The 12,861-nt window shown below is 39.3% G+C and overlaps 1 protein-coding gene across 5 annotated transcripts in view; it reads left to right on the top strand.

Annotated features, from left to right (window-relative positions):
* Positions 1–12,861, top strand: part of HS2ST1 (heparan sulfate 2-O-sulfotransferase 1) — a 142,255-nt gene that overhangs the window by 101,563 nt on the left and 27,831 nt on the right. For all 5 annotated transcript variants that reach the window (XM_044432205.1, XM_044432206.1, XM_044432207.1 and 2 more), the window contains one exon: positions 11,421–11,659. In XM_044432205.1, coding sequence (XP_044288140.1) covers positions 11,421–11,659 — 239 coding nt within the window. The remainder of the gene's footprint in view (positions 1–11,420; positions 11,660–12,861) is intronic.

Here is a 12,861-nt window from a genome sequence, read left to right on the forward strand (position 1 = left end):
GCAGGCGCAGGGTCCATATGTGTGAATGCACAGATGACCACTTGAAGAATGTTACAGGTAAGCAAACTTGTTCAGTCTGTTATTTATAGTAACATGACTACAATGGTAAATAATGAGTAGCATGCTAGAATTAAATGTCATTGTCAGTTGTTAATTAGTTTCTTCATGTGGGCCATGTTTCAAAAATCTTCTTGTTTGAAGAAAAACCAAAAAAGAAAATGAAACCAAATCTATGAGTGTAGCTATCAAATGTCAAAGGAATGGCTGTCCTTCAGTATATTTGTATAAGTTACATGACTTTCAACCTAGGATGTTACGTATACTCGTAGACCTGAAAATAGGTAAAATTCCATCTGTATTATTTACCCAACACTATTCTGATCTGCAAATTATCTTTTTTATAATTCTTTAAAATGTTTTTTGAAAGGATCGAGCAGCATGCTATGTCAGTGGTTCAATAGTTTTGGTAAGCAAATCACTATTTTACTTAAGCTTTGTCGCATGGTAACACTATTAAAGATGTAGCAGTAAAATTTGGAGACTGAAATGAGCACTTCATTCATTCTATTGATTGACCTACCCACAAATTAATACATATGATGCATTACCCAACTTAATAGAATCACTTCTAATTCATGCAGAAGGAGGAACACACTTACCTTTAATATGCTGTTCGATAGACAGAGCCATACTTTTATGAAAACTTATAGTACTCTTGGTTTATCTTTTAATTTGAATGTTAAGCATGTATATATCCATACCTCTATGATGTGTTGTGATAAACATCTCCTGTGGGTGAGCCATGCCAGTTCTTAGCTGAAAGTTCTTGGTTACTATTATCTGACAGATGCTTCCAGTATGTCTCCATATCATAGGAATGTAAACTGCTAGGGAGAAGTGGGATCAATTAAGAATAGCATTGGAGGCCAGATGAGTGAATTCTGCTATCATTCTTGTACTGTGGCTTTTTTGTTCCCAAGTCCCAAATAATGTGACTCATTATTTTATGACTCATAAATAAATGGCACTCATAATACATGCATAAATAATAATTGAAAAGCCTGGCTGTCTATTTAAAAACTATTACTTTTGACAGCTTTAGGGGGCACTTGGGCTGACTGAAAGTCAAAATGATTGATGCCAGGAAGCATCAGCATGGATGTATCAGTGTTATCTCTCATTACATTAGTAATGCTGTCACATTAGGAACATTTCCTTGAGTTGACTATTGGCATAATTTTGATCATTAATTACCTTGAGCAGCTCAGTAACCACCAACTTAACAATTAGATGTTTCTGGCTAATGCATGTAAAGTATTCTAGTATATTCTGGGTTATTTTAAATTAATTCCACTGAGTGGAAGTAGTGAGCAAAATATTACTCACTTAGGATTGCATCCAGTAATGTTGTTCTGGCCATACAACGTACCTATCACTTAAGGAAAACCTGTTTCCATCCTTGTACAAGTCCAGAATATTTATTCTACTTGTCGAGCCCCTGTACAAACCATTGTAGAACTGCCTTACGACTTAAGTTTCAGGTACTACTTGCTATACTGCTAGTGTTTATACAACCTATAATGAACATGCAGTTTCTAGTGGGACAGTGCCACTCTTGTTCTTTGTCCATGGGCATAATATTGGATGCAATCTTTAGTAAATATGCAATTCAACATTCTGCACTTTTTAGTAAGGCCAAAAAATACTGAAACTGAAATTTCATCATCCCACTTAATGAATTGTGCTCACTTGATATAAGTCTATGTGGACATTAAATTACCTGAATGCTGTGCTGTCAAGGTACTGAACTGTGTGGAAAATAGTGGATCTAAATGCAGAGGATTTCATAGGTGTATGTACACAAGACTTCCCCGCACAGATGCCTGCACTGTATGTGTAGATGTCTGAAAGGGGAGCTGTGTACTGCACATGATGATGAGCATGGGCTCTGCTGTACAGTCCCATTCCCATTCATGTGTCTAATACTTAATATCCTAAATAGGGCTACTGAGAGCCTTGGCTATTGGGTGGTATAAATAAATACCAAAGCAAAACAAAACAAAACACTAGGGTTACTCTAGTGGAGTGGTGGTGAACCTATGGCACGCATGCCACAGCGGGCATGCAGAGCCCTCTTTGTTGGCACAGGAACCAAGTCACCCCAGCATTGCCCCAGCAGCCGAGCATCGGATAACAGCACACATAGGAGCCATGCACATGCTCGGAAAGGAGTGGCGGTGCAAGGTGATGACATCATGAGCTGAGACTCATGAACTGCGATTTGTCCGAGCGTTCACATGGCCGGTTAGTGCACTGCCAAGGAGATACATATTTGCTTGCACTGGCTGTGAGTTGTTTTTCCTAAACTAAAACCTCAGTTTTCAGCTTTTATTGCAGTGTTGGCACTTTGCGATAAATAAGTGGGATTTGGGTTGCAGTTTGGGCACTTAGTCTCTAAAAGGTTCACCATCACTGGGTTAGGGTTAGAAAAACGAAGTGTCCTGGCATGGTTTTGATGGTTGGAATGTGTTTGGAATGGGCAGAAATGTTGAGCAGTGCAGAAAAAGCTACTCAAGGGAGAGTTGGAACTTCCTTTCCAGTTGTGACGTTATCTGGACAGAGAAAGCCTAGATAAAATTATGAACATTTTGCTAACCTATCCATAGATAATTGCAGTATGTGTTATATGTCCTCTGGAAAATTGTCCTGAAAGTTGTTCAGCATGTCCAAAAAGATAGCTTGACTCTGGGGGCCATATCTCTGATCATATGACACTTGTTCTTTAATCAGTGATTGCTTCCAGACCACTTTTGGAGCCAGTTGGTAGTGCTGGCTTTAACTTACAAAGTTCTGAATGGTTTGGATCCTGGAAACATTGCCACATTCTATTTTCATGTAATTGCTGTCCAGACATTTTCAGGGACTCTTTTCTTGGGGCTCCTGTCAGGTGTGTTTTCAGTTGGTGGCTGAGGCTCCCAGGGCAGCTTGATTTATTTTCAGCACTTTTATTTGTTCACCCAGTGTAGCCCCCTATATGCCTTACAACCTTTAAAATAAAGCAGTAGAGCTTAAATGCCAAATAGATTAAAATTTGTTGCACAGCACAAATGAAAGAAAGAAGTTGAAAAGAAAAATGCAAATAAATCACAACTCACAGCAGAAAATTAGGCACTGGTGAGAGTTCTTGAAAATAACCTTGAAACAATTTTTAAAGCTTTTAAAACAGCTTGGCAATTAAAAAGATCACCTAGTGCTAAAAAGACAAAGTAGGTGCCAGTTGAGCATCCCTGGAAAGTGCATTCTGCGCTACAGCTGAAAAAAGGCTTATTACCCATTTATTCAAGTTGTTTGATAGTCATCTGAAACCTTTGCAATCTCTTATCTTTGTGATAACCAAGATATTTGCAGTGTTGATCATTCCAATTAACAATTTATGCTTTTGTGTCAGTGATTTGATTCTTTTATTGGAAAGGGAGTTTGTGAAGACAGATTATTTTCCTTTTTGAGTTTAGAACAACACTGAGGACAAAATTAGGCAGAATACCTCTTTCTTCCTTTGATAGATAACTTTATTGGTGAAATTTGCAATGTTACAAATGTTGAGGAATGTTGATCTCCTCTTAAGGAGTGTTGCCTTACCACTTGGTTTTACCACAGCTTCCTCCTTTCTGTAATTGAGTCATTTTAAAAATTGTATTTCTGAAATTCAGTCAATATAAAATGAGATATGAGATATAAAGCATGAGATATGAAGATTAAGGCAAGCCAGCATATGTACTTGTATAAACAATTTGCTTGCTGTTTATCCACATCTTAATTGGTAACATTTATTTCAGTTATAGAATCATAGAATACTAGAGTTGGAAGGGGCCAGAAGGTCATTGGGTCCAGCCTTTCAACTCCAAGTTAAATCAATCCTTTCAGATGGCTGTCCAGTTGCATCTTGAATGCCTCTAGTGTGGGAGATCCCACAGTCTCCCTAGGTCATTGGTTCCATGTTGTGTTGCTCTAACAGTCAAGAATTTTTTCTTGATAACTAGCAGAAATCTGGCTTTCTGTAACTTGAACCTGTTTTTCTGTGCCCTCTGGGATGATGGAGAAGAGATCCTGGGCTTCCTTTCAATTAATTACTTGTAGAGTGCTCAGTCTACTCTTCTTGAGGCTGAACATGCCCAATTCTCTTAATCTCTCCTCATAGGGCTTTGTTTCCAGTCCCTGGATCATTCTTGCTGCCCTCCTTTGAACTCTTTCCAGCTTGTCTGCATCTTTCTTAAATCATGGTGTTCAGAACTAGATATAGTTCTCCAGATGAGGCCTAACCAGTGCTGAGTAAAGGGGAACAAGTACATCATGTTATTTGGAAGTGACGCTTGCATATGTTATGAACTTGTGGGTGTTAATTCTGTATGGCTCACAGTTTCAGTTACATTCTTATTCTTCAATACTTTCTTCACTGTCTTACATTTTCTTCCCTCCCTTTTTTAGCTGCTGTTAGCTACATATAGCTCTACATATAGCTCTTTCTACTCTAAATTTTGTTTTATCTGGATTTCTGTGTTTGGCACTGGCTAGATATCATGTATGAACTTAATATTATGCTTTTCCTTGTTTTTCCATTTTTCTTGGCTTCATTTTTTTCATGAATTTTTCCCATTCATCCTTGTGCTGGTTAGTTTCCTCCCTTAGAAAACAAGCAAATGACAAAGGAGTAAAAGGATTGTAGTTCCCACAGCCCCAAATTCATTTTTAAAAGTAGTATCTGAAATGACCACAAAGCATCACAAGAGGCAAAATTAACTTGTTACAGGATAATTTTAAGTCTGCTCCCCTTTCAGGAACAGGGCACTAAAAGGGGCAAAATTGTATTTCAAACAAGCAAATGTTGACCCTTTGATACACCAGAGACATTACAAATGCCTTAACAATGCTTTTCTAAATTTAATTTGGCACCAATAGAGGGATGGCAGAGAGCAAAACAGGGCCCCAGACTGCCAAAGTTGAAATTGAAATTTAAATCTGTTTTTGGTTGGTTATATCCTTAGCATCATATAATATAATGTCCTTGTAAGATTCAAAGTCTATTTGTATGCATTGCTGGCATGTATATATGACACACACACACACACACACACACACAGAGGGAAAAAATGTATACACAGTAGTTCGCCATAATCAGAAGTGTCTGGACGCTGATGGTAACCACTTTGAGCACCTCTTGTAATTAATTGCAAATGTCAAACATGACTTTGTTATTGGTATATATTGAGTATTACAATTTTAATACAGTTTTTCCCTTTCTTAAAATGTGTATACATTTTGGCACCCTCTGTATATAAATATACAGTATTCACATATACATGTATATGTGTGAGAGGGTGTGCTCCAGGCTTTTGAAAGCCTTACTGTCTCCCTCCTTTGGTGAGTTTACCTTCTTGTCATCAGCTGCTATTGCTGCTCATTCTCTTTCCATCATTGCTACCATATGCTTGCTTGGCAGGCAGAGACAGTGAACAAGTCAGCAGTGGCATCTTCTGATTCTCGCCACTGTTATCAGGACCAGAATGAGAGGCAGGGAATCAAGCAGTTTTCAAGCAGTGGAAAAGAAGAGCAACTCCAGGGAGATTTTGTCAGTGGGCTGGTATGTGGGTCCTCAACAGGTACTGTTGAGTCCTCAATACACACCCATGTATGTGGGTGTATGATACACATACATGTATGAATGAAACAGCTGGTTTTCTTTCTATAATCTAGGCCTTATAGTAAGAACTGCTTTATGCTCCGTTGCCTCTTGTTTTATGTGACATAATATTTTAGATTGTGATCCTTTGGCAGAGAATATTTGAGTGTGTAACATCTGTAATAGCTTTATTAGTATAATATTAATATAATACTAATTTTCATCAATAGACAAAATAGAATTGAAACATTAGGAGACCTGATAATGCCAACAGCTCCTCACATTCTTTCTCAGCTAGTGCCTAAACTTAACCAGCTTGGTCCAGCTAAACTAGCTCACACCTACATCTCCCTCTCTCCCTCCCTCAGCCAAGTTTTCTGAAATCATAGCGAGGGACTTTCTCTCACCCCAAGTCTAGAGTCTGTTCCATAAAGAGTCAGGAAGTGCATAAAGCTGTTCCTTCCTTCAATGTGGCAGTTGGAGGGAGGAAGAATATGTCACTTGCAGCAACAGCTTTCAGAAGACAGCCCTAATTTTAAAATATTAGAATTATAGATTCCTGATCTTGAAAGTGATGTATGTTGCTCTCCCTCCATTAAAAAAAATCTCTGAAAGTGGCTAGGAAGGGCGTCACGCTGCCTTTTGAACCTACCCTGGGAAGCTAATTCTCTCATCTCCCATAAACATGAAAGGCTGATCAGTTCACACCTTTGTGAACGCAACAGCATGGCTTCATCATTTTAACCTTAAATAGTCAGCAAGCTCTTTGGAATGATAAAAGAAAATTGGACTTCATCTGGTTGGTGAATGATAATTTATAACTGGAACTTTATCCTTCAGTACCAAAGGTGCTTCCAAATGGAGGCGTCATGGTACTGTCACAATGCATTGTACAGTAGTTCCATTTTTAATTCCTTAATACATTTTCTGTGGTTAAGAAAAATGATGATAGAAGCAGTGGGAAAACATAGGAGGATTAGAAGACAATAACATCTGGATCCCCTGTAAAATTCTGTGAATATGACAGGCTGATTGCACAGTAAAAGCTTCTTCTGGAACTGCAGCCGGTTGCCTAGATGTAGCAGTTTAGCTAAATGCATGACAAGACTTTTAGTAGTCCAATTCAAAAATACACAAATTTTTAAAAACTAATTTCATGTCCATCTGTCTTGCCATAGGCAAATTTCAAACTGTACTTGCTTGTCAGCAGTTTCCGTAATTTTAGCCTCTGTCTCTCAGTCTCTCTCTTTTTTCATGTAACCTTGTTCAACCGTCTAACAGATAGTTATATACCATTAATAAAATGCTCACATCCAAGAGGATGTTGACAGTTCTTTTGCTAATGTTTTCTTTAAAAGCATAAAATATATTTGATGTCTGCAAGCTTAGTTGGCTGCTAGACAAATTAATGAACTCTAGGCCTATTGGTGGTTATTTAGCTATGATACACATTGAGCCTGTGCATACTGCTTTGATGGCTAGATGCTATGTACAGGAGATTGCCATCACATCGCCATCATCTCTTGCTTGTGAACTTCCAGAGGCATCTGGCTGGCTACTTTTGGGAGACAGCATGCTAAACTTCAACTAGAACTCTGGTCTTATCTGGCAAGGCAATTCTTAGACTAATCATCACATGTGGAGTGTGGTGATTCTATCTTATGGGTTCATATGCTATGAAACTCTAGAGTATTTTAAAAGTTATATTTACTGTTGTTATATTAGAAAAATCAGGACTCAGAAGAAAGGGTCTTGAAAGTCACAGTAGAATCTGTTAACACAAGTCTAGCAGATATTTAGGTTCCCACAAACTCACCAATGTAATCTTGAAGGAAGGAGAACGTTTTATGTCTAAAAATCATGAAGCCCAGGACTTGTCTCAAACTAAATTCTGAGAATAATCCATCAAGAGTGTGCTTAGGTTTGTACAAAATCATGGATAATTAACTACAGCATGTTGTAGTGTTGAACAGGGCTGAACAGTTCCCTGCAGAGTGGCTTATTTTTGGATAACAAGACATCTTGACAACCCATTGCTTGACATAGGGGTTGTTGGACCCACAATGGGTTGTAAAGTTGTCTTAACCTGGAAGACTGATCCCATCATGGAATCAGGCAAGTAGCAAGCAAACCATCTGGCCAAAAACAGCATAACCTCCCTTGCCATACTTGTCCAGTTTGCCTGTGCCACTGCCAGCCACTCCACCAATGCCCAAGCAGAGTGCTATGGTTGGCCTTGAGTATCCCACTCAGTGAGATCATACTGATTCCATCTTGCTCACGTCCAGGACAAAGAAACCTCCTTTGTCCAGTGCAGAGCACCTGGCTGTGCTCATCTGTAGGCCAAGTGCTGCTACTTAGCTAAACTGTTCAGGAGAAAACTATCCAGGTACCCAAACAGTAAGAATCTTCTAGCATCCATCTCGGACTTGGAGATGACCCATTACTTGGACAGTCAGGAGACAAAAGTCAGATGATTCCTTTGAGATCTCTGTCCAAGCAAGGGGGAGAAGACCAGGGGAGATATGCTCCACTGAGAAAGAAGTGTGTGTGGGGCATTCTTTTCCACCATGTGTGCCAGGAGCAAGTCTCCTTAGAACCAAGAGAGTTGAGGCAGGTCCAGGGGCGATTGCCTAGGGTTTCTCTGATACTGATGCCCAGGTGTGATTTTTTCCTACCAAACAGGGAAAGACCTGATACATGTCCTGGAAGAACTTTGCCACAAATGTAGTGTATCTTCAGGAAACCTGGTAGGCAGTTTAGGACAGGACTGTATTAGCCAGATTGTATGTTCCCCTTTATTTCTCTTTTACACTTGCTTTGTGTCCCAAATCAGACCAACCTGTTTACTGTTCTGTACATTTACTGAATCCTTAATAATTCTGTTTTCACCAAAACCTAGATTGTGTGCTTTGGGGGTGAAAGTGGGGAGGTGTACAATAGCTGTGCCATGTTTTTGGGTTATGTTGAGGCATGTGAAGATCTGGCTGTGACAGCCGCTTTCAAATTACCCAGACAGAGATTTGGAACAATCAACACTGATCTACTGTCTTTAAAAATTTTTGCTGTAGGTGTACAATGATATGTAAAATGATGAGCCCAATTGTCCTGTTGGGCACTCTATGGGTATTTCCATGAACAACCAGTACTGCATAGCTCATTCACAGAGTGGGTAGTGTTGTACAAACTTCCTCTGTTTTACTTTCTCAACACTACATCTTTTTAGTTTAAGTGAAAGTGGCCTGTTGTGTTAATCTGAATATCCTAGTTTGATAGTCTGATAAATCAGAAAATGCTAGCATGTAATTAAAATTGTATCTTAATGAATATACCCTAAGGGAACAGATATAGAGTTGTATAAGTAACCCGTAATTAGGGGATCTTAATTTCTGGTTGCCTTATCTAGCAGTTTTCTTCCTTTTTTCCATGTATGAGATTTGGTTAAAAAATGTGTATGCCAGAAAGCTGTATACTGAAATAGAATCAAGATGTAGGAGACAGTATAGTTGGAGGTTATTCAGTTTTCCTTGAGTGTTTTTCCCCCAGCCTTTTAGTTGCAAGGAGTCCAGGTATTCAGTGGCATTGAATTGACTTCAGGAATGAATCTGTGCATATTCTTGACAACAGTGCTACTTTGCTAATTAAATAATTTGCATATAATGAAGCATAGAGAACTGCACAAACATGGTAGGGTGGTCAGGACAAAGAAAAGCAGCTGGTAATCTGAGCATCTGGTAGTCATAAAAAACCCTGTATCTAGACCTTTACAATTTAAATGTATTACAACTTGCTGCATCAGATTATCATGGTTGAAATATATGGGTTGGTGTACTTTGTGACTTCAACATTTTTGTTGAACATTTCATGTTACTGAGTTCTTGTCTAGCTATGTCCTTTTTGTTTTAATAAATAAGGACATTGTGAATCCCAAGAGAAATAAAGCCACCTAAATTACAAGTGCATATTGAAAGGAAATGCTTCTCATCCTTGTATGGAAGCATGATCATGAATTTAATGCAGAGATGGTGATACTATTTTCCACGAAGATTCACATTCCCCTCTTGGTGTAATCTCTCAGGACTTTAAGCAGTAAGCACAGCTAAACTCAAATGTGGGTGGGGCCACAGTTTTCTTTTCTTCTTTCTTTCTTTTGCCCTCCCTCCCCCCTTTGGTCTCCTTTTCCTTCCTGCTGGCAGGAAGGACAGATGTTTCTCACCAGAGGTCTGTACTTTTAGAGGGCTTTGACTGCTCAGTCCATTTTGGCTTATCACGCCTCATTTGCCCTTCCTTGCAGATGTGCAGGGCTCCCCTGGTTTCTATTTCACCATCTGTTTCATCTTTCTCCCTCTGCTGCCCTTCCACTTTCTTTCCCTCTGTGGTTCCCTCTGCATGAAATTAGGTAAAAGTGGACAGGTTGCCCCCCCCCCCATATGCTTAATAGTTCAGGAATCACTGCTTTTCTATGGCAGTATACAAGCAAAAACAAACACTACATTGTCATGAATGAATTATTTTCTAAATGCATGTGGAATAACTGGAAAGTTTTTTATGATGGTAAACAGGGTAGTAGTGAAAGGATGGAAGGCAGGAGGGATCATCAGTTTTGATCATGTTGAGTTTCAGTTATATGGCCAAGCAGCAACAAATAGTCTGGCAAGGCAGGCTGCTTTTTCTCCTAAATTGAAGTGATAGAAGCATAGAAACAGAGCGAGTCAGAAGGGGTCTCCTGGGCCATCTAGTCTGACCTCCAGCACCAGCCGGCTCTGCTCATGGCATGCCCACCATGTGCATGTCCAGCCTATCTTTGAACACCCTCACCGATGGAGCCTCAACGACCTCGCATGGAAGCCCATTCCACACCCTCGGGGTCCTGACTGTCAGGAAGTGCTTCCTGGCATCTAAATGGAACCTTGGCTCCCTGAGCTTTGCTCCGTTGGAGCATGTCCTGCCTTCCTCTGCAGGGGAGAACAGATCTCTACCCACCTCCGTGTGGCATCCCCTCACATACCTGTATGTCGCCAACATAGGCCCAACATCATCTGGGAAGCAGTGCCCTTAAGTTGGATACTTCTGGTGGCTTTGCTTAGAGGTAAGGCTAGGTAGCAATTACTCAGAAAAACTATGGAAAATCAGAAGCAATTCTCTAGGTTCTCTGGTGCTCACTTCAAGAACTGCAGGTGCCTTTCTTGGTCTTTTTGTTCCTGTTGTATTCAAGATTGGTACTTTGCACCTTTAATGATAATCATGTCGCAAACTCCTTCTGCTTCTATTCTTATCAGATTTGCAATTAGTATCTAATTGGATTCTGCAAAGCCATTCATTGTAATATCATACACAGGGGAATGGGCTTAATTAAAATAAGCACAACATCCGTTTTATCTAATTTTCAGTTCCTCTTTGCAATTAATTGACAAACCCCTGAATGGTCAGTAGCTAATGTTCTGTAAAATTCATATTTTGCACAGTATTGTTCATCTATCTGTCATTGCAAAGTGCTGGATGTTTTATAGCAATTACTTTTAGATTGGCTGAGGAAAAATTCTTATTATGGCAATAGGTTTTTTTTAGAAGAGGTTACTTTTTTCTTATTTTTTAACCCTCGATGGAAGTTCCCAGCTATCATGCTTTAGCAACAGATTTAAGGAAGGTCCGAATCGGTAACTGGTCAGATCAGTTGCTTAAATAAAAGTCTGTTCACTTGATAGAAATGAAAATGGCTTGTGCACTCTGCTTCTTTTTACAGAGAGGGCTATTGCGAAACATGAAGTCCGGGAAATTGAGCAACGTCATACAATAGATGGCTCTCGGTCAGATGTTATTCCAGATGAAGAAGATGATGTGGTGATCATTTATAATCGAGTACCTAAAACTGCAAGCACATCTTTTACCAACATTGCCTATGACCTTTGTGCTCGGAATAAGTATCATGTTCTACATATCAACACAACCAAAAATAATCCTGTTATGTCTCTGCAAGATCAGGTAGGTCTCCTTAAGTGCTGTACCTTTATGCAGTCTGATTTACTGTCAGAAGTACAGGAGGACCCCCATATATCTGTGTGGAAATTCCAAGCCCCCCAGAGAATGCTTGAAACCATGGATAGTAGCAAACACTGTACAACTTACTATGTAGTAGCAAGTGGGTGCCCGCAGACAGTGAACAAGAAGCTGCAGAATAATCTCAAACTATTTACTCAAAATAAACTCAAACAATATATATTTCTTTCCCCCACTTTCGTTAATTCTTACCTCAGCACTTTAAGACTTCTCTTTTGGGTTTAGGTCAACCATAGTTAACTGAAAATGTGGTAACCATGCCAGTGGATACATGGTCCTGCTTTACTGTGTATGAGGAAACATCTGTATCCCAAAAGAAAGGAAAAACTGCTTCTAGTAAAATTGTTTAGAATCTGGCAAAACAGAAAGCTTTTATATCAGACTTAGATTAAATAATCTTAGATTATTTAAATTATTTTATTATTTGAATTATTAAATTGAGTTTTAACTTAATTTTGCATGAAGTGACATTTGTAATACTGGGTTAAAGTATATAGTGTTTATTGTTTGTTGTAGTAAGGTAGAACTTTTGATGTTTCCTCCAAAGCATTAATCTCCTGATGTTGTTTCTGTATGGCTAATAATACATCTCTCCATCCTGTTGATCAAGCACAAAGCCTTGGCTTTCTTTAATACCTTCCCTTTCTTTGATCCTCATGTTCAACTCTATCAGCAAGTCAAATAGCTGCACCCATGCAATAGTGTAAAACTACAGCCTTTTATTTTGGCGTAACTTCTGGTTCATGCTCATGCTATTTCATATGTTGAGTATTGTGACATGTAAAGATTCATTTAGGGAGCAATTTTGTAGCTACTACACAGTATCTGAGAGCTGTAAGTATTTCACATTCCCCAATTCCCCAGTATGAGGTCAGGGATAGCACTCTGACTTCAGAGGGAGAATTGGCATTCTGCTACCCTGAACTCACAGTGGCTACTCTCCATGCTGGCTACTCTCTGAGTTCAGGACTTTGATCTTGGCAAAAGGGGATGTTTTGGTGTGCAAGGAAGAGAGAAGGCCAAGTTCTGAGTTACCTGAGGCCTCTCTGGCCTTATTCAATCCCTTTCTGAAGTGCTGGATTTTTAATGATGCATCTCTAAAATGGCCCATCTAATAAAAATGCAGG

This window comes from Varanus komodoensis, unplaced genomic scaffold (genome assembly GCF_004798865.1).
Source record: "Varanus komodoensis strain SLA01 unplaced genomic scaffold, ASM479886v1 scaffold24, whole genome shotgun sequence".
Lineage (NCBI taxonomy): Eukaryota > Metazoa > Chordata > Lepidosauria > Squamata > Varanidae > Varanus > Varanus komodoensis.